At 49.5% G+C, this 22,786-nt stretch overlaps 1 protein-coding gene across 2 annotated transcripts in view; it reads left to right on the top strand.

The window, feature by feature from the left end:
• The first annotated feature begins 2,542 nt into the window (after positions 1 to 2,542).
• The window catches only part of LOC147123832 (lysyl oxidase homolog 3B-like), a 72,432-nt gene continuing 52,188 nt past the window's right edge, over positions 2,543 to 22,786 (top strand). For both annotated transcript variants that reach the window (XM_085976336.1, XM_085976331.1), the window contains exons 1-2: positions 2,543 to 2,901; positions 7,648 to 7,828. In XM_085976336.1, the coding sequence (XP_085832462.1) occupies positions 2,701 to 2,901; positions 7,648 to 7,828 (382 nt within the window). In that variant the 5' untranslated portion in view covers positions 2,543 to 2,700. The remainder of the gene's footprint in view (positions 2,902 to 7,647; positions 7,829 to 22,786) is intronic.

The following is a 22,786-nucleotide window of genomic DNA, read 5'->3' as shown; positions in this document are numbered from 1 at the left end:
GTCACACACTGTCCTTTCACACTCTGGGACAGTGGGTCACACACTGTCCTTTCACACTCTGGGACAGTGGGTCACACACTGTCCTTTCACACTCTGGGACAGTGGGGCACACACTGTCCTTTCACACGCTGGGACAGTGGGTCACACACTCTCCTTTCACACTCTGGGACAGTGGGTCACACACTGTCCTTTCACACTCTGGGACAGTGGGTCACACACTGCCCTTTTATACTCTGGGACAGGGGGTCACACACTGCCCTTTTACACTCTGGGCCTGTGGGTCAGACACTGTCCTTTCACACTCTGGGACAGTGGGTCACACACTGTCCTTTCACACTCTGGGACAGTGGGTCAGAAATTGATTTTTCACAGGATAGTGCTCGGTACACGGTGAATGGGCTATGCCGTGGTACACGGTGATGGACAGGGTGGTTGTGTTGGCTGTGTCCTGCCGTGCCGGGGTGAGGAGGCTCGTTGGAAGCGAGAGTGGGGGCTTACCAATGGGATTGTAGCAGTGTGGCCCAGATTCTCCATCCTGCGCTCGGCGCTGGTCCGCGTCCCCGCGGCTTCCCCTCTCGAGTCACACCAAAGTAGAGGAGCTTGGTTACCCCGAGTGCCTGTGATAGGTTTCCGCAGCTCCCCCTGCACAGAATGTAGACGCCCAGTACCCCAACCCTTTCCGCTGGGGTATGCCCCTGAGGGCAAAGGTCAGAAGAAGTGGTCGGCGATGCGTTAGCATGATCTCTGACCCCTTTCCGCTGTCCCATGGTTCTCGAGGAGCGGGAGTTGGTGGCAGTACTGGCCAATCGACGCCACGCTAACAAGGTGGACGGGGCTTCCCGCTCCCTCCCGCTTCCCTATCCTCTTATGGGCGTGGGGTCCCCAGTCGCAGGGGCTTCCTGAGGGGATCGCCCTGCAGCCCTGCTCCCCCCTCCCCCCAGACCCTCAGCACAGGCCGAGGGGGGAACTCGAAAGGTAAGTCCAAGCCCAGTTTTACCACCCAGGAGTCCACCATGTTGGTGTGGGACGGAGTCACGAGTATAGTCATAGAGTTATACAGCACAGAAAGAGGCCCTTCAGCCCATCGTGTCCGCGCTAGCCATCAAGCCCTATCTATTCTAATCCCATTTTCCAGCACTTGGTCCGTAGCCTTGTATGCTATGGCGTTTCAAGTGCTCATCTAAATGCTTCTTGAATGTTGTGAGGGTTCCTGCCTCTAACACTCTTTCAGGCAGTGAGTTCCAGATTCCAACCACCCTCTGGGTGAAAAAGTTTTTCCTCAAATCCCCTCTAAACCTCCTGCCCCTTACCTTGAAACTATGCCCCCTGCTTATTGACCCCTCTACTAAGGGGAAAAGTTCCTTTCTATCTACCCTATCTATGCCCCTCATAATTTTGTACACATCAATCAGGTCCCCCCTCAGCCTTCAGAGTAGTCTAGACTGGGTAAGGACGGCAGGATTCTTTCCCTGAAGGACACCAGTGAGCCAGTTGGGTTTTTACAACTATCCGCCGTCTGGTGTGGCCCTTGTCTGCTGCCAGGCCACAAATTACCTGATTGATTGAATTCAATCTGACACCTGGCCCTGGCGGGATTTGAACTCACGACCTCTGGATTGTTGGTACCGCACCAGAACCGCCATTGATTGGATGCCTGCTCTTATCGGCGTTGGACTCTCGGTGAGAGAATGTGAGACTACCCGAACCCCGTCACCCTCACCGCCCCCCCCGCCAGCCCCTGCCCCCCCCCCAGCGGGTAGCTCAGCCCACACCCCAACCTCCCACTCCCCACCTCCCCCATAACTCCCACCACCCCACTTCCCTCACCCCACACCTGGAGCACTGGGAGCAGTTCTGGGCACCACACCTTAGGCAGGATATACTGGCCTTAGAGGGAGTGCAGCGTAGGTTTATCAGAATGATACCCGGACTTCAAAGGTTAAGTTACGAGGAGAGATTGCACAAATTAGGCTTATATTCCCCTGTTTAACTGCAGTAGTACTTCCTTGCTTTTAATTTCTCGTGGCAAAATCTAAATTTTATTCATTCATGGGGTGTGGGACGTCGCTGGCAAGGCCGGCATTTAATGCCCATCCCTAGTTGCCCTTGAGAAGGTGGTGGTGAGCCGCCTTCTTGAACCGCTGCAGTCCGTGTGGTGAAGGTACTCCCACAGTGCTGTTAGGGAGGGAGTTCCAGGGTTTTAGAAGGTTAAGGGGTGATCTGATCAAAGTTTTCAAGATATTAAGCGGAACAGATCGGGTAGATAGAGAGAAACTATTTCTGCTGGTTGGGGATTCTAGGACTAGGGGGCATAATCTAAAAATTAGAGCCAGACCTTTCAGGAGTGAAATTAGGAAACACTTCGACACACAAAGGGTGGTAGAAGTTTGGAACTCTCTTCCACAAACAGTAATTGATGCTAGATCAATTGTTAATTTTAAATCTGAGATTGATCGCTTTTGTTAACCAAAGGTATTAAGGGATATGGGGCAAGGGCGGGTATATGGAGTTAGGTCACAGATCAGCCATGATCTCATTGAATGATGGAACAGGCTAGAGGGGCTGAATGGCCTCCTCCTGTTCCCATGTTCCTATGAAACCCTCATCCCTGCCTTTGTTACCCCGGGGCTCCGAGCACCTTCTCCCCTCACCCCCCCACCGATCACTGATCATCTGTCACTGATCTCTCTTCCTCTCAGGATGGTGTCAGAGCGCCAGCGACCGAAGTACCGGGCGCACTCGGTGGCCTGTGTGGGCAATGAGTCCCACTTCGCACTCTGCCAGTTCGAGCTCGTGAAAGGGAACGTCACGGCCGAGTGCCGCGGAGGGATGCCCGCCGCTGTCAGCTGCGTCCCCGGACCCACGTTCAGCAACGGGCGCAAGCGGAAGAAGCAGCTCAAGGTGAGGGAGGGGAGGAGAGAGGGGGAGAGGGGAGCGAGGGGGAGAGGGAGGGGGGAGGGCAGGGGAGGGGGAGAGGGAGGGAGGGCAGGGAGGGGGGAGGAAGGGGGAGGGGGAGAGGGAGGGAGAGAGGGAGGGGGAGAGGGAGGGAGGGGAGGGGTGAGAGGGAGGGGAGGGGGTGAGGGGGAGGGGGGGTGAGGGGGAGGGAGGGGGAGGGAGAGAGAGGGGAGGGAGAGAGGGGGAGAGGGGAGGGAGGGAGGGGAGAGGGGAGGGAGGGAGGGGGAAGGGGAGGGAGAGAGGGGAAGAGAGGGGGCGAGGGGAGAGGGGGAGGGAGGAAGGGGAGAGGCGGAGGGCAGGAGGAAGGGGAGAGGAGGAGGAGGGGGAGAGTGGAGGGAGGGAGGGGGAGACGGGAGGGGAGAGGGTGAGAGCAATGCATCAACTCAAGCTCTCTTGGACACCTTTCTGGATAACATATACACTCACAATAAAGAAGGCGTAAACCGGGCAGTAAATAACCTAAACAATATTTTCGATAATTTGGCAACAAGTGCAAACTTGAAAGTTCGCAAGAACAAACCCAAAACAAAAAACTATGAAAAATGGTTTGACCCAGATTGCCATAACATGAGGAAAAAACTTAGAAAAATATCAAACCAAAAACACAGACATCCAGAAAACGAGGAATTACGCCTTACTTATTGTCAGACACTAACACAATACAGAAACACACTCAGAACCAAAAAAGAGCAATATATTAAGAATACACTCAGCTCCATGGAGGAATCCATTGATTCCAATTGTTTCTGGGACAACTTGAATACACTACACAAAAAACAACACGACGAATTGGCCATTCAAAATGGGGACACATGGGAAAACCACTTTGAAAAATTATACCAGAAAAACACACTAAGGCCAGAGCAACACCAAATATGCAAAAAACTGGAAAAGCTAGAAATGGCCATAAAAGATAACCAAAACCCGCTAGACTCCACAATAACAGAAAAAGAACTTTCTGAAAAACTCAAGGACCTGCGACCAGGAAAAGCTTGCGGGACAGACGGCATACTAAACGAGATGATTAAACACACAGACGACAAAATGAAACTGGCTATCCTAAAACTCTTCAACTTGGTTCTGAGTGTCAGTTACTTCCCTGATATCTGGAACAAAGGACTCATAACGCCCATATACAAAAGTGGGGACAAAGTCGACCCAAATAACTATCGAGGCATCTGTGTAAACAGTAACCTGGGGAAGGTATTCTGTAGCATCATAAACAAAAGACTTATAAACTTCCTTGAGGAGCACAATGTCTTGAGTAAAAGCCAAATTGGATTCCTGCCAAACTATAGAACATCAGATCATATCTTCACCCTACAGACCCTAATTGACAAACACGCTCACCATAACAAAAGCAAAATCTACGCATGCTTTATAGATTTCCAGAAGGCTTTCGACTCCATCTGGCATGACGGTTTATTCCTGAAACTTATTGAAAGCGGGGTAGGGGGAAAAACATATGATGTAATTAAATCAATGTATACAAACAACAAATGTGCAGTTAAAATTGGAGACAAACGAACAAAATACTTCCCAAAGGGGCGGGGGGTGACGCAGGGCTCGCCAATCTCACCGACACTCTTTAATATTTACATAAATGAATTGGCAAAACTACTTGAACAATCTACAGCACCCGGCCTCACCCTATATGAATCCAAGGTTAAATTCCTCCTCTATGCAGACGACCTGGTTCTGCTGTCACCAACTAAGGAGGGTCTACAGCAGAACTTGGATCTGCTGGAGTCGTACTGCCAGACTTGGGCCCTGACAATAAATCCCAAAAAAACCAAAGTCGTTGTGTTCCAGCAAAGATCCAGACCTCAAGGACCCAAAATAAATTTCACAATAGGAACAACCAAAATTGAACAAACCACTAACTACACATACTTGGGCTTAAAAATCAGTTCTACAGGAAACTTCAAACTGGCTGTGAATGAACTGAAAGAGAAAGCAAGAAGGGCTTTCTATGCCATTAAAAAATCAATCCAAATAGAAATCCCAATTAGCATTTGGCTAAAAATTTTCAAATCAGTAATTGAACCAATTGCACTCTATGGCAGTGAGGTATGGGGACCGCTAACACAACAAGAATTTGCAAAATGGGACAAACACCCAATTGAGATCCTACATGCAGAATTCTGTAAAAGTATCCTCCGGACTCAAAGGAAAACAGTAAACAATGCATGCAGGGCGGAACTAGGCCAATATCCATTAATAATCACTATCCAAAAAAGAGCCACCAAATTTTGGAATCACCTACAAATGAGCAACCCCCAATGCTATCACTATGACGCCCTGAAATGCCAAGAGCTGACCATAAAGAAGAATACCCTCAGTCAACTAGTCCTGGGACTCAGTGAAGTAACTACTAACACTACTAACAATAACCAGCCACAGGACAGTGACAGCGTAACACAAAGAATTCGACCCAACACAATCGTCGCTAAGCAAAAGGAAAAATATCTGACATATTGGGCAGAAACAACAAAAACCCAAAGCAAACTCAATTGCTACTTGGCCCTAAACAGACAATACAACATAGCTGATTACCTGACAATGGTAAAGGACAGCAAACTGAGAAAAATCCTGACAATGTACAGACTTAGTGAACATAGCCTGGCGATCGAAAAAGGTAGACACAGGCAGACCTGGCTACCAAGGGAGGACAGGATATGCTCTCACTGCAGTCAGGGAATGGTGGAGACAGAGATGCACTTCCTCACAGCTTGTAGAAAATATCAGGGCATAAGGGAGAATTTCTACCCAAAATTTACAAAAATATGCCCGGAATTCAGAAAATTGAATGACGACCAAAAACTCCCATACCTACTAGGGGAACAGAGAAGTTGCATAACACTGGCGGCACACTATGTTACAGCTTGCCATAAACAGAGGGACAACCACTAAAGATAAGAAAAGAGTATATACAAATTATATGAAAGTATATATTTATACACTCAGGGATATATCTGTTTATACACTGTATGGATAGATCTGTATTTTTGTGAACAAACATGAATGTTTTCCAATGCTTTGGCAACATAAGATGTAACTTGTCATGACAATAAAGCGATTTGAATTGAATTGAAAAAAATTGAGAGGGAGGGGTGGAGGGAGAGGGGAGGGGAAAGGGAGGGGAGAGGGGAGGGGAGGAGGAAGGGTGTGGGACAGGAGAGGGGGAGATGGGGAGGGGGAGGGAGAGAGGCGGAGGGGGAGGGAGAGGGGAGGGGAGGGAGGGAGAGGGGAGGGGGAAGGGGAGGGAGAGAGGGGAAGAAGGGTAGAGGGGGAGAGGGGGCGAGGGGAGAGGGGGAGGGAGAGGGGAGAGGGGGAGAGGGGAGGGAGGTAGAGGGGAGGAGGGGGAGAGTGGAGGGAGGGGGAGACAGGAGGGGAGGGGGTGAGGGAGAGGGGGAGGGAGGGAGGGGGAGGGAGGAGGGGGGGAGGGAGGGGGGAGGTAGAGGGGAGGGGAGGCGGGAGGGGGAGGGACAGGAGAGGGGGGAGAGGGGGGAGGGGAGGGAGGGAGAGGGGGAGAGGGGGAGGGGGAGGGGAGGGAGAGGGGGGAGGGGAGGGAGGGGGAGAGGGGAGGGAGGGGGAGGGAGAGAGGGGGAGAGAGGGAGGGGAAGGGAGGGAAAGAGAGAGAGAGGGGGGGAAGGGAGGGAGAGAGGGGGCAGGGGAAGGGAGGGAGAGAGGGGAAGGGAGGGGGGGAGAGGGGTGGGAGGGAGGGGGAAGAGGGGAATGGAAGGGGCGAGGGGAACGGAGGGGGAGGGGCAGAGGGAGGTGGAGAGAGGGGGAGGGAGAGAGGGGAAGAGAGGGGAAGGGAGGGGAAGAGGGGAAGGGCGGGAGAGAGGGGGAGAGGGGAAGGGAGGGAGAGAGGGGGAGAGGGGAAGGGAGGGAGAGAGGGGGAGAGGGGAAGGGAGGGAGAGAGGGGGAGAGGGGAAGGGAGGGAGAGAGGGGGAGAGGGGAAGGGAGGGAGAGAGGGGGAGAGGGGAAGGGAGGGAGAGAGGGGGAGAGGGGAAGGGAGGGAGAGAGGGGGAGAGGGGAAGGGAGGGAGAGAGGGGGAGAGGGGAAGGGAGGGAGAGAGGGGGAGAGGGGAAGGGAGGGAGAGAGGGGGAGAGGGGAAGGGAGGGAGAGAGGGGGAGAGGGGAAGGGAGAGAGAGAGGGGGAGAGGGGAAGGGAGGGGGAGAGGGGATGGGAGGGAGCAAGGGGAAGGGAGGGGGAGAGGGAGGGAAGGGAGGGGGGAGAGGGGAACGGAAGGGTAGAGGGGAACGGAGGGGGAGAAGGGAAGTGAGGGAGAGAGGGGAAGGGACGGAGTGAGGAGAAGGGGGAGAGCGGAGGGGAGGGGAGGCAGAGGGGAGGGGAGGGGTTCAGATCAGCCAGAATTGCGTTGGAATAGGCAAGTCTAGAGGTAACAAAGGGTTTCAGCACCTTGTGAGCAGAGGTGGGGCAGAGTCGGATGATGATCTGTCTCTCCTCCCTAACTCTCCCCCCTCCCTCGCTCTGCCCCTCCCTCGCTCTCAGTGGGTCAGGAAGAAGGCTCACCACCATCTTCTCTGGGCACCCAGGGCCGGGCAATCTGTGCCAGTCTTGCCCGCACCCTGCGATTCGGTAGCTGTGGCTACGATCTCCGCTGCGCATTCTCGCTGTCTGATGCCTGTTTTGTCTCCCCTACCCCACCGTCCCCGGTTACAGCTGGCTGTGCGTCTGAAGGCGGGCGCCAGGATCGGCGAGGGCCGAGTGGAGATTCTCAAAGACAACGAGTGGGGCACCATCTGCGACGACCGCTGGAATGCAGTGTCGGCCAGCGTGGTCTGCCGTGAGCTTGGGCTCGGCAGCGCCAAGGAGGCCCTGACCGGGGCACGGATGGGTAAAGGTAAGCAGCAGGTGTGGGGTAGGGGGGGTGGGTGCGAGGGGGTGAACGTACATCGGGGCGGGGGGTGGGGGGTGGCGCGATTGTACAATGGGGGAGAACCACAATGGAGTTGAAGGAACTGCAGGTGACTCCTTACCTTTTCAAACCTCTTCATAATCTTAAAGACCTCTATTAGGTCGCCCCTCGGTCTCTTTTCTAGAGCAAACAACACCAGCCTGTTCAATCTTTCCTGATAGTTATAACCTCTCAGTTCTTGTATCATTCTAGAATTTCTTTTCTCCACCTTCTCCAGTGCCTCTATATCATTCGATAGGGTAGATGTAGAGAAGATGTTTCCACTTGTAGCGTAGTCCAAAAACTAGAGGCCATCAATATAAGATAGTCACTAATAAATAAAATAGGGATTTCAGGAGAAACTTCTTTACCCAAAGAGTGGTGGAAATGTGGAACTCGCTGCCACAGTGCGTGGTTGAGGCGAATAGTATAGATGCATGAAACGGGAATCTAGATAAGCTACATGAGGGAGAAAGGAATAGACGGAGTGGTTGTTAGGGTGAGATGAAGAGGGGTGGGAGGAGGCTTCTATGAAGCATGGAACAGATGAGCCGAAAGTTACACTGTGCGATATACCGGAGAGTGTTACACTGTGAGATATACCGGAGAGTGTTACACTGTGCGATATACCGGAGAGTGTTACACTGTGCGATATACCGGAGAGTGTTACACTGTCTGATATACCGGAGAGTGTTACACTGGGATATACCGGAGAGTGTTACACTGTGCGATATACCGGAGAGTGTTACACTGTGCGATATACCGGAGAGTGTTACACTGTGCGATATACCGGAGAGTGTTACACTGTGCGATATACCGGAGAGTGTTACACTGTGAGATATACCGGAGAGTGTTACACTGTGGGATATACCGGAGAGTGTTACACTGTGCGATATACCGGAGAGTGTTACACTGTGGGATATACCGGAGAGTGTTACACTGTGCGATATACCGGAGAGTGTTACACTGTCTGATATACCGGAGAGTGTTACACTGTGCGATATACCGGAGAGTGTTACACTGTGCGATATACCGGAGAGTGTTACACTGTGCGATATACCGGAGAGTGTTACACTGTGCGATATACCGGAGAGTGTTACACTGTCTGATATACCGGAGAGTGTTACACTGTGCGATATACCGGAGAGTGTTACACTGTGCGATATACCGGAGAGTATTACACTGTGCGATATACCGGAGCGTGTTACACTGTGGGATATACCGGAGAGTGTTACACTGTGGGATATACCGGAGAGTGTTACACTGTGCGATATACCGGAGAGTGTTACACTGTGCGATATACCGGAGCGTGTTACACTGTGGGATATACCGGAGAGTGTTACACTGTGCGATATACCGGAGAGTGTTACACTGTGGGATATACCGGAGAGTGTTACACTGTGCGATATACCGGAGAGTGTTACACTGTGCGATATACCGGAGAGTGTTACACTGTGCGATATACCGGAGAGTGTTACACTTTGCGATATACCGGAGAGTGTTACACTGTGGGATATACCGGAGAGTGTTACACTGTGTCATATACTGGAGAGTGTTACACTGTGCGATATACCGGAGAGTGTTACACTGTGCGATATACCGGAGAGTGTTACACTGTGCGATATACCGGAGAGTGTTACACTTTGCGATATACCGGAGAGTGTTACACTGTGGGATATACCGGAGAGTGTTACACTGTGTGATATACTGGAGAGTGTTACACTGTGCGATATACCGGAGAGTGTTACACTGTGGGATATACTGGAGAGTGTTACACTGTGAGATATACGAGAGAGTGTTACACTGTGAGATATACCAGAGAGTGTTACACTGTGCGATATACCGGAGAGTGTTACACTGGGATATACCGGAGAGTGTTACACTGTGCGATATACCGGAGAGTGTTACACTGGGATATACCGGAGAGTGTTACATTGTGCGATATACCGGAGAGTGTTACACTGGGGTATACCGGAGAGTGTTACACTGTGCGATATACCGGAGAGTGTTACACTGTCTGATATACCGGAGAGTGTTACACTGTGGGATATACCGGAGAGTGTTACACTGTGGGATATACCGGAGCGTGTTACACTGTGGGATATACCGGAGAGTGTTACACTGTGGGATATACCGGAGAGTGTTACACTGGGATATATACCGGAGAGTGTTACACTGTGCGATATACCGGAGAGTGTTACACTGTGCGACATACCGGAGAGTGCTACACTGTGCGATATACCAGCGAGTGTTACAATGTGGGATATACCGGAGAGTGTTACATTGTGCGATATACCGGAGAGTGTTACACTGTGAGATATACTGGAGAGTGTTACACTGTGCGATATACCGGAGAGTGTTACACTGTGCGATATACCGGAGAGTGTTACACTGTGAGATATACCGGAGAGTGTTACACTGTGTGATATACCGGAGAGTGTTACACTGTGCGATATACTGGAGAGTGTTACACTGTGGGATATATGCCGGAGAGTGTTACACTGTGGGATATACCGGAGAGTGTTACCCTGGGATATACCGGAGAGTGTTACACTGTGGGATATACCGGAGAGTGTCACACTGTGGGATATACCGGAGAGTGTTACTGTGGTGTCCGTGTGTTGATAGAGACACTGAAGACAGGAGTTGGTTCATAGGTGTTCACTAAGCAAAGTCTGGAGGGGCACTCACGGATATAACACAATATACAGGCTTATATAGCCCGAGTGGCCATTACCGGCATTACAGCACACATGGGGCTCTAAAAGGCACATACACTACAATTCCTCCCCTTTTAGCTAACCAGTACATCATATTTTAAGTAATTATTAATTACATGTTATAAGAAAAATAATATACACATTGCTTTAGTTAATTAATTATAAGTCAGTCTCTCTGGAGGCTTCCTGACTCGGTCCGGATAATGCCTCGGTGGTGTAGTAGTTTCTGGTGGTGTAGTAGGTTCTTTTGGCAAGGCTGATTCGGCTTGAATGCCAGTGTCGGGTTCATCAGGTTCCAGTATCATCGGATCGGAGGTAGATATGGGTATCTCTACTTCATCATTAGGCGTATAGAGTTGTGGTGCAGGTTGTCCCTTTTCGGATGACTCTATGATTTGGTCAGCATGGCGCCTTATTATGCTTTCTCCGATGTCCACGGTATACATCAGTGGTCCTAGTCGTGTGCAGATAGTTCCAGGCTGCCATTTCTCGGTATGGTAGTCCCGGGCCAAAACTTGTTGACCTATCTGGAAGGTTCTAGTTGGCCTTTCATTCATGCCTTGAAACTGCCGGTTCTCCACGTCCCTTCTGATGTTGGGCTTGACCAAATCCAGCTGGCATCTTAGGTTTCTATTGAAGAACATCATGGCGGGAGTTTGGTTGGTAACCATATGTGTTGCATTCCTGTATGCGAACAAGAAGTTATCCACCTTGTGCTGAAGTTTTATGTCTTCATTACCCATGGCCTTTATGGCCTTCTTGAAGGTCTGGACAAACCTTTCAGCCAATCCATTGGTGGCGGGATGGTATGGGGCGAACGTGTAGTGCTTAACCCCATTGTTTTTTAAGAACTTCCTGAATTCTTCGGACACAAATTGCGGTCCATTATCAGAACAGATCTGTTCCGGCAGCCCATTCCTGGCAAATATGGTCCTTAATACTGTGATGGTTTTTTCCGTGGTGGTGGAGGACATCTTTATTACCTCCGGCCACTTGGAGTGTGCATCAACCGCGATTAAGAACATTGAGTCCATAAATGGACCAGCAAAGTCGATGTGTACCCTTTGCCAGGGAGATGAGGGCCACTCCCATGGATGTAGAGGGGCTTGTGGTGGAGCGTTTTGGACCTTCTGGCATCCAAGGCAGCTCTTGGTCATTTCTTCGATGTCTCCATCGATACCTGGCCACCATACAAACGCCCTGGCTAGGTTCTTCATTTTCACTCCACCCAGATGCCCCTCGTGAAGCTCCTTTAGCACTTTATCCTGGAGTTTGGGTGGAATCACCACTCTGGATCCACACATCAAGGTTCCTCGGCACACTGACAGCTGTTCTCTTCTTTGCGAGAATGCTGGCAACAGTGGTTCGCCATGTGCTGGCCATCCCTTCACTGTTAAATCGTAGACCCGTGAGAGAGTCGGGTCATTTCTCGTTTCCCTTTCAATGGCAGAATTTGTTACTGGTAGACATTCCACTATGGTAGAGTGGAACATCTCCACTGGGTCTACTGTAGGTGCCTCTTCTATCGTTGGCAACGGTAGGTGCGATAAAACGTCAGCATTCCCATGCTGTTTTGATCCTTTGTATTCTATGTTGTATTGGTGTGCCCCTAGAAAAAGGGACCACCTCTGTAGCCTTTGCGCTGTCATAATGGGAACACCCTTTTTAGGGTTGAATATGGAGATGAGGGGTTGATGGTCAGCGAACAAGGTAAATTTTTGTCCGTGTAGGTAATGGTTGAATTTCTTCACTCCCCATACCAGGCTGAGTGCTTCCCTGTCGATTTGGGCATAGTTACGCTCAGCTGAGTTTAATGAGCGTGACGCAAAAGCTATCGGCCGTTCTGAGCCACCAGGGAATTTATGGGATAATACTGCTCCTATGCCGTAAGGGGATGCATCGCACGCCAGTCTGATTGGCAGTGATGGGTTGCAATGAGCCAAAACTTCTTTGGATGTGATTAAGTCTTTTCATTTATGGAAGGCACGTTTACAGTCTTCGTTCCATTTCCAAATTACTCCTGTCTGTAGCAGTTCATTAGAGGGTGTAGAAGAGTTGATAAGTTCGGTAAAAATTTATGATAGTAATTTATTAATCCCAGGAACGACCTTAATTGTGAAACATTTTCAGGTGCTGGGGCTTTTATGACCGCTTCAATTTTTTCAGGTGACTTATGCAACCCTTCCTTATTTATTATGTGGCCACAATATGATATTTGATTTCGGAAAAATTCGCACTTGGGGCGATTTGCTCGTAGGCCCCGTTCTCTCAGCCTAGTGAGCACCTGCTCCAAATTGGCAAGGTGCTCGTTGTCGTTTTCTCCTGTTACAAGGATGTCGTCTAGGTAGCATTGAGTACCCAGAATCCCTTGGAGGACTTGCTCCATAGCTCTTTGCCAGATAGCTGGAGCGGATGCTACTCCGAAAACTAGTCGATTGTACTGGTACAGACCTTTGTGTGTATTTATCGTGAGATATTTTTTAGAGGCCTCTTCAACCTCCATCTGTAGATATGCCTGTGCCAAGTCAATTTTGGTGAAACGTTTCCCTCCAGATAGTGAGGCGAAAATATCTTCTATCCTCGGAAGAGGATACTGTACCGTGTGAAGGACCGGGTTTACCGTCACCTTGAAGTCTCCACAGATGCAAATTTTTCTCTGTTCTTCAGATTTATTATTATTCAATGCTTTCTTCATGACTGGAACGATGGGTGTTGCCCACTCGCTCCAATCTATTTTGGATAATACGCCTGCATTTTCCAAATTCTCCAGCTCTGCCTCGACTGCTGGACGAATTGCGTATGGCACTGGTCTTGCTTTAAAAAACTTGGGAATTGCTGCATCTTCCACTTTTATTGAGGCGGTGATGCCTTTCAAGGTTCCTAGTTTCTCTTGAAACACTTCTTTGGCGTTGGCCAAGATGTCTTTTAATCGTTCAGGTATGACGTCATCATCGTTTTTTTTCTTACTGGTCACCGTCAGTGCCTGAATGGAGTGCCAGTCTAAACGTATTTTCCTGATCCATTCACGTCCTAACAGCGGTGGACCACCATCTTGCAGAACGTATAAATACAACTTCTGTATTTCCTTGCCGTTGTATACAACAGGCACCCTTATTTTCCCTCTGGGGTATACTTTCTGCCCCGTATATGTTTTTAAGATAATGGATGTGTCTTTCAAAGGTATATGCGGAAATAGCCGCTCGTAATCCCGTCGACTTATGACGGTCAGAGCTGATCCTGTATCTAGCTCCATTTTAACTGGGGACCCTGCTATCGTGAGGGTAACCCAAATGGTCTGGTAATCATCTTTGGCAAGTACATTATGTAATTTGAGACAGCTTAGTCTCTTGTTTTCGGAGTCGCTATCGCTCTTCTGGTCTTCGGAGCTACTGTCCGTCATCATTTGTACCTTTCTGTACTTTTCTTTATTGATTTTTTTTTTCCTGCCTGTGGATTTATTTTGTCCAGATCGGCATACCTGTGCAATGTGTCCAATCTTTCCGCATTGCCTGCATGCTTTGTCCTTGAACCAGCAGTCCCTCTGGTTATGGGTGGATCTGCCACAGCGATAACATCTTTCGAAACCCTGTGTCATTTCATGGGTGCCGAAGTCCTGTGTCTTTTGTTGTATCTCTGCAGCTCCTCTTGCTGCTGCTTCGTATGATACAGCCATACTGAAAGCCTTGTCCAGTGTTAAATCTTTTTCAGAAAGCAGCCTTTTTTCTGTTCCTTCACTTAAGAGACCGCAGACGAATTTGTCTCGAAGATAATCTGCTAGTCCTGCCCCGAATTGGCAGTGTTTTGACAGCTTTCTTAATTCGGTGAGGTAATCAGCGTTACTTTCATTCTTGTGTTGATTTCTCTTGAAGAATTTGAATCGTTCCGCTATCAGCAGCGGTGTTGGGTTTAACTGCTCCTGCAGGGTATCAACAATTTCTTTAAAATCCTTGTCCTTTGGTTTGGCTGGAGTGATTACATTTCGTAACAGCCCGTATGCCTTTGCGCCCATTAGATTCAGCAGTACTGAAGCTTTTTTTTCATCTTCTATTCCATTTGCAGTGCAATATACCTCTACTCTTTTCACATATGTGGTCCAATCCTCTATTTCGCTATCAAAAGCATTAATATTGCCAGACTTAGGCATCTTAGAAAAGATATGGCGCTTCCCGCGCTTTTCTTTCTTTTCTGCAGAAAAGATATGGCGCTTCCCGCGCTTTCCCGCCGCTGCTGCCGATGACAACACTGTTTCCCGCGGTTTCCGTTCTTTCTTTCTTTCTTTATTTACAGTTGGAGGCTCGTTCCCGCCGGACTTTCTCTCCAGGTCTGAACGCCGACCTGCTTGCAGCGCCGGCCGTCTCCCGAGTGCTCCCTCCCCGTCTGTTATTGCTTGCCTCCGATTTCACTGCTTGTCCCAGCTGATGCCCAGGAAGGATTAGCGCAGTACCTGCCACCAGCTTGGCCAGCTCGTGAAACCACAGCTTCTTTCACTTTCTTGAGTCTTCTGGAGGCCCGAGGAATCGATGTCCTTGAGATGCTGCCGAATTGCAAGTAAGTCCGTTTCCACTTCGTCGCCACTGTAGTGTCCGTGTGTTGATAGAGACACTGAAGACAGGAGTTGGTTCATAGGTGTTTACTAAGCAAAGTCGGGAGGCGTACTAACGGATATACAGGTAGACTACCCTTTATGCGGACTTCCGAAAACCGAAACCCTCTAAAAACCGAAGGTTTTTTCGGTCAGCGTAAGTCCAGCGTAAGTCGTGCGCACAGACCCCCGCCGGCCCCGACCCCCGCCGACCCCCCCGCGGACCCCCGCCGGCCCCTGTGCGATATACCGGAGAGTGTTACACTGGGATATACCGGAGAGTGTTACACTGTGCGATATACCGGAGAGTGTTACACTGTGCGATATACCGGAGAGTGTTACACTGTGCGATATACCCGAGAGTGTTACACTGTGCGATATACCGGAGAGTGTTACACTGTACGATATACCGGAGAGTGTTACACTGTGGGATATACCGGAGAGTGTTACACTGTGGGATATACCGGAGAGTGTTACTGTGGGATATACCGGAGAGTGTTACACTGTGGGATATACCGGAGAGCGTTACACTGTGGGATATACCAGAGAGTGTTACACTGTGTGATAAACCGGAGAGTGTTACACTGAGATATACCGGAGAGTGTTACACTGTGCGATAGACCGGAGAGTGTTACACTGTGCGATATACCGGAGAGTGTTACACTGTGGGATATACTGGAGAGTGTTACACTGTGGGATATACCGGAGACTGTTACACTGTGGGATATACCGGAGAGTGTTACACTGTGTGGTATACTGGAGAGTGTTACACTGTGCGTTATACCGGAGAGTGTTACACTGTGTGATATACCGGAGAGTGTTATACTGTGCGATATACCGGAGAGTGTTACACTGTGGGATATACCGGAGAGTGTTACACTGTGGGATATACCGGAGAGTGTTACACTGGGATATACCGGAGAGTGTTACACTGTGCGATATACCGGAGAGTTTTACACTGGAATATGCCGGAGAGTGTTACACTGTGGGATATACCGGAGAGTGTTACACTGTGGGATATACCGAAGAGTGTTACACTGTGTGATATACCGGAGAGTGTTACACTGTGTGATATACCGGAGAGTGTTACACTGTGGGATATACCGGAGAGTGTTACACTGTGAGATATACCGGAGAGTGTTACACTGTGCGATATACCAGAGAGTGTTACATTGTGCGATATACCGGAGAGTGTTACACTGTGGGATATACCGGAGAGTGTTACACTGTGTGATATACCGGAGAGTGTTACACTGTGGGATATATACCGGAGAGTGTTACACTGTGGGATATATACCGGAGAGTGTTACACTGTGGGATATACCGGATAGTGTTACACTGTGTGATATACCGCAGAGTGTTACACTGTGGGATATACCGGAGAGTGTTACACTGTGCGATATACCGGAGAGTGTTACACTGTGCGATATACCGGAGAGTGTTACAGTGTGGGATATACCGGAGAGTGTTACACTGTGGGATATACCGGAGTGTGTTACACTGTGGGATATACCGGAGAGTGTTACACTGTGGGATATACCGGAGAGTGTTACACTGTGCGATATACCGGAGAGTGTTACAGTGTGGGATATACCAGGGAGTGTTACACTGTGTGATATACCGGAGAGTGTTACACTGTGGGATATACCGGAGAGTGTTACACTGTGAGATATACCGGAGAGTGTTACACTGTGCGATATACCGGAGAGTGTTACATTGTGCGATATACCGGAGAGTGTTACACTTTGCGATATACCGGAGAGTGTTACACTGTGCGATATACCGGAGAGTGTTACACTGTGCGATATACCGGAGAGTGTTACACTGTGCGATTTTCCGGAGAGTGTTTCACTGTGGGATATACTGGAGAGTGTTAGACTGGGATATACCGGAGAGTGTTAGACTGGGATATACCGGAGAGTGTTACACTGTGCGATATACCGGAGAGTGTTACACTGTGCGATATACCGGAGAGTGTTACACTGTGGGATGTACTGGAGGGTGTTGCACTGTGGGATATTCCGGAGAGTGTTACACTATGCGATATACCGGAGAGTGTTGCACTGTGGGATATTCCGGAGAGTGTTACACTGTGCGATATTCCGGAGAGTGTTTCACTGTGGGATATACTGGAGAGTGTTACTCTGGGATATACCGGAGAGTGTTACACTGGGATATACTGGAGAGTGTTACACTGTGCGATATACCGGAGAGTATTACACTGTGCGATATACCGGAGAGTGTTACACTGTGCGATATACCGGAGATTGTTACACTGGGATATACCGGAGAGTGTTACACTGTGCGATATACCGGAGATTGTTACACTGTGCGATATACCGGAGAGTGTTACACTGTGGGATATACCGGAGAGTGTTACACTGGGATATACCGGAGAGTGTTACACTGTGCGATATACCGGAGAGTGTTACACTGTGCGATATACTGGAGAGTGTTACACTGTGTGATATACTGGAGAGTGTTGCACTGTGTGATATACCGGAGAGTGTTACACTGGGATATACCGGAGAGTGTTACACTGTGCGATATACCGGAGATTGTTACACTGTGGGATATACCGGAGAGTGTTACACTGTGCGATATACCGGAGAGTGTTACACTGTGGGATATACCGGAGAGTGTTACACTGGGATATACCGGAGAGTGTTACACTGTGCGATATACCGGAGAGTGTTACACTGTGCGATATACGGAGCGTGTTACACTCTGGGATATACGGAGCGTGTTACACTGTGCGATATACCGGAGAGTGTTACACTGTGCGATATACCGGAGAGTGTTACACTGTGCACTATACTGGAGAGTGTTACACTGTGGGATATACCGGAGAGTGTTACACTGTGCGATATACCGGAGAGTGTTACACTGTGGGATATACCGGAGAGTGTTACACTGTGCGATATACCGGAGAGTGTTACACTGTGTGATATACCGGAGAGTGTTACACTGGGATATACCGGAGAGTGTTACACTGTGCGATATACCGGAGATTGTTACACTGTGGGATATACCGGAGAGTGTTACACTGTGCGATATACCGGAGAGTGTTACAGTGTGGGATATACCGGAGAGTGTTACACTGGGATATACCGGAGAGTGTTACACTGTGCGATATACCGGAGAGTGTTACACTGTGCGATATACGGAGCGTGTTACACTCTGGGATATACGGAGCGTGTTACACTCTGGGATATACCGGAGAGTGCAGAGTTGTTACGTGCTCGAATACCTGCCCACTGAGTCACTCTGTGCTGTGTACTGTGTGTGTGAGTCACTTCTCCCAGACATGGCCCTTTCCCTGGATTGAATGTCTCCCCCCCCCCCGCTCCATGTCTATCCTGGCTGAACTCACAATAAAACTTCCCTTTATACAGAGAGCTCTGTGTGATGTCAAAACACTTGTTATCCTGGCACGAACATCCTTTGCTGCATTCCTGAGGATGGAAAATTCATTTCATTCTTTCTCCTTCAGGAGCCTCACTCGTTCCTGGCAAGTTATTTTAACCCCGCACACTTGTTAATAAATTAAAGTAAAAGCATGCTGCACACTGACTCCAGTCTCTGTCACAGGCCACGCTGTGAGCCAGAGGCCATGGCAAAAATGGGCATAAAAGAAAGATGGAACTAGCATTTTTACAGCCCCTTTCACAGCCTTAGGATGTCTCAAAGCGCTTTACAGCCAATGCAATACTTTTTGAAGTGTAGCCACTGTTGTAAATGTAGGAAACACGGCAGTCTAATTGCACACAGCAAGCTCCCACGAATAGCAATGCGATAATCTGTTTTTATGATGTTGGTTGAGGGATAAATATTGGCCCGGGACACTGGGGACAACTCCCCTGCACTACTTTGAATAGTGGCCCTGAGAAATTTTACATCCAGCTGAGAGAGCAGACGGGGCCTCGGTTTAACATCCGAGTGTTCTGGAGAGGGGTGTGGGGTATATCAGCGTGTTACAGTGACAGGTGTGGGGTATATCAGAGTGTTACAGTGAGGGGTGTGGGGTACATCAGTGTTACAGTGAGGGGTGTCGGGTATATCAGCGTGTTTTAGTGAGGGGTGTAGTGTATATCAGAGTGTTACAATGACGGGTGTGGGGTATATCAGTGTTACAGTGAGGGGTGTGGGGTATATCAGAGTGTTAGTGACGGGTGTGGGGTATATCAGAGTGTTACAGTGAGGGGTGTGGGGTATATCAGAGTGTTAGTGATGGGTGTGGGGTATATCAGAGTGTTACAGTGAGGGGTGTGGGGTATATCAGTGTTACAGTGAGGGGTGTGGGGTATATCAGAGTGTTACAGTGAGGGGTGTGGGGTATATCAGAGTGTTACAGTGAGGGGTGTGGGGTATATCAGAGTGTTACAGTGAGGGGTGTGGGGTATATCAGAGTGTTACAGTGAGGGGTGTGGGGTATAGCAGAGTGTTACAGTGAGGGGTGTGGGGTATATCAGAGTGTTACAGTGAGGGGTGTGGGGTATATCAGAGTGTTACAGTGAGGGGTGTGGGGTATATCAGAGTGTTACAGTGAGGGGTGTGGGGTATATCTGAGTGTTACAGTGAGGGGTGTGGGGTATATCAGAGTGTTACAGTGAGGGGTGTGGGGTATATCAGAGTGTTACAGTGAGGGGTGTGGGGTATATCAGAGTGTTACAGTGAGGGTGTGGGGTATATCAGAGTGTTACAGTGAGCGGTGTGGGGTATATCAGAGTGTTACAGTGAGGGGTGTGGGGTATATCAGAGTGTTACAGTGAGGGGTGTGGGGTATATCAGAGTGTTACAGTGAGGGGTGTGGGGTATATCAGAGTGTTACAGTGAGGGGTGTGGTGTATATCAGCGTGTTACAGTGAGGGGTGTGGGGTATATCAGAGTGTTACAGTGAGGGGTGTGGGGTATATCAGTGTTACAGTGAGGGGTGTGGGGTATATCAGTGTTACAGTGAGGGGTGTGGGGTATATCAGAGTGTTACAGTGAGGGGTGTGGGGTATATCAGAGTGTTACAGTGAGGGGTGTGGGGTATATCAGAGTGTTACAGTGAGGGGTGTGGGGTATATCAGAGTGTTACAGTGAGGGGTGTGGGGTATATCAGAGTGTTACAGTGAGGGGTGTGGGTATATCAGAGTGTTACAGTGAGGGGTGTGGGGTACATCAGAGTGTTACAGTGAGGGGTGTGGGGTATATCAGAGTGTTACAGTGAGGGGTGTGGGGTATATCAGAGTGTTACAGTGAGGGGTGTGGGGTATATCAGAGTGTTACAGTGAGGGGTGTGGTGTATATCAGAGTGTTACAGTGAGGGGTGTGGGGTATATCAGAGTGTTACAGTGAGGGGTGTGGGGTATATCAGAGTGTTACAGTGAGGGGTGTGGGGTATATCAGAGTGTTACAGTGAGGGGTGTGGGGTATATCAGAGTGTTACAGTGAGGGGTGTGGGGTATATCAGCGTGTTACAGTGAGGGGTGTGGGGTATATCAGAGTGTTACAGTGAGGGGTGTGGGGTATATCAGTGTTACAGTGAGGGGTGTGGGGTATATCAGTGTGTTACAGTGAGGGGTGTGGGGTATACCAGTGTTACAGTGAGTGGTGTGGGGTATATCAGCGTGTTACAGTGAGGGGTGTGGGGTATATCAGAGTGTTACAGTGAGGGGTGTGGGGTATATCAGTGTTACAGTGAGGGGTGTGGGGTATATCAGAGTGTTACAGTGAGGGGTGTGGGGTATATCAGAGTGTTACAGTGAGGGGTGTGGGGTATATCAGTGTGTTACAGTGAGGGGTGTGGGTTATATCAGAGTGTTACAGTGAGGGGTGTGGGGTATATCAGAGTGTTACAGTGAGGGGTGTGGGGTATATCAGAGTGTTACAGTGAGGGGTGTGGGTATATCAGAGTGTTAGTGACGGGTGTGGGGTATATCAGAGTGTTACAGTGAGGGGTGTGGGGTATATCAGAGTGTTACAGTGAGGGGTGTGGGGTATATCAGAGTGTTACAGCGAGGGGTGTGGGGTATATCAGAGTGTTACAGTGAGGGGTGTGGGTATATCAGAGTGTTAGTGACGGGTGTGGGGTATATCAGAGTGTTACAGTGAGGGGTGTGGGGTATATCAGAGTGTTACAGTGAGGGGTGTGGGGTATATCAGAGTGTTACAGCGAGGGGTGTGGGGTATATCAGAGTGTTACAGTGAGGGGTGTGGGGTATATCAGAGTGTTACAGTGAGGGGTGTGGGGTATATCAGAGTGTTACAGTGAGGGGTGTGGGGTATATCAGAGTGTTACAGCGAGGGGTGTGGGGTATATCAGAGTGTTACAGTGAGGGGTGTGGGTATATCAGTGTTACAGTGAGGGGTGTGGGGTATATCAGAGTGTTACAGTGAGGGGTGTGAGGTATATCAGTGTTACAGTGAGGGGTGTGGTGTATATCAGAGTGTTACAGCGAGGGGTGTGGGGTATATCAGAGTGTTACAGTGAGGGGTGTGGGGTATATCAGAGTGTTACAGTGAGGGGTGTGGGGTATATCAGAGTGTTACAGTGAGGGGTGTGGGGTATATCAGAGTGTTACAGTGAGGGGTGTGGGGCTATATCAGAGTGTTACAGTGAGGGGTGTGGGGTATATCAGAGTGTTACAGTGAGGGGTGTGGGGTATATCAGAGTGTTACAGTGAGGGGTGTGGGTATATCAGAGTGTTACAGTGAGGGGTGTGGGGTATATCAGAGTGTTACAGTGAGGGGTGTGGGGTATATCAGAGTGTTACAGTGAGGGGTGTGGGTATATCAGAGTGTTACAGTGAGGGGTGTGGGGTATATCAGCGTGTTACAGTGAGGGGTGTGGGGTATATCAGTGTTACAGTGAGGGGTGTGGGTTATATCAGAGTGTTACAGTGAGGGGTGTGGGTATATCAGAGTGTTACAGTGAGGGGTGTGGGGTATATCAGTGTTACAGTGAGGGGTGTGGGGTATATCAGAGTGTTACAGTGAGGGGTGTGGGGTATATCAGAGTGTTACAGTGAGGGGTGTGGGTATATCAGTGTTACAGTGAGGGGTGTGGGTATATCAGAGTGTTACAGTGAGGGGTGTGGGTATATCAGAGTGTTACAGTGAGGGATGTGGGGTATATCACAGTGTTACAGTAAGGGGTGTGGGGTATATCAGAGTGTTACAGTGAGGGGTGTGGGGTATATCAGAGTGTTACAGTGAGGGGTGTGGGGTATATCAGAGTGTTACAGTGAGGGGTGTGGGGTATATCAGAGTGTTACAGTGAGGGGTGTGGGGTATATCAGAGTGTTACAGTGAGGGGTGTGGGGTATATCAGAGTGTTACAGTGAGGGGTGTGGGGTATATCAGTGTTACAGTGAGGGGTGTGGGGTATATCAGAGTGTTACAGTGAGGGGTGTGGGGTATATCAGTGTTACAGTGAGGGGTGTGGGGTATATCAGAGTGTTACAGTGAGGGGTGTGGGGTATATCAGAGTGTTACAGTGAGGGGTGTGGGGTATATCAGAGTGTTACAGTGAGGGGTGTGGGGTATATCAGAGTGTTACAGTGAGGGGTGTGGGGTATATCAGAGTGTTACAGTGAGGGGTGTGGGGTATATCAG

The sequence above is a fragment of the Somniosus microcephalus genome, chromosome 2 (genome assembly GCF_052327205.1).
Source record: "Somniosus microcephalus isolate GS21.2 chromosome 2, FLI_Smic_1.0, whole genome shotgun sequence".
Lineage (NCBI taxonomy): Eukaryota > Metazoa > Chordata > Chondrichthyes > Squaliformes > Somniosidae > Somniosus > Somniosus microcephalus.
Note: the sequence above shows the minus strand (reverse complement) of the source record. Positions and strands in the feature narration are given on the sequence as shown.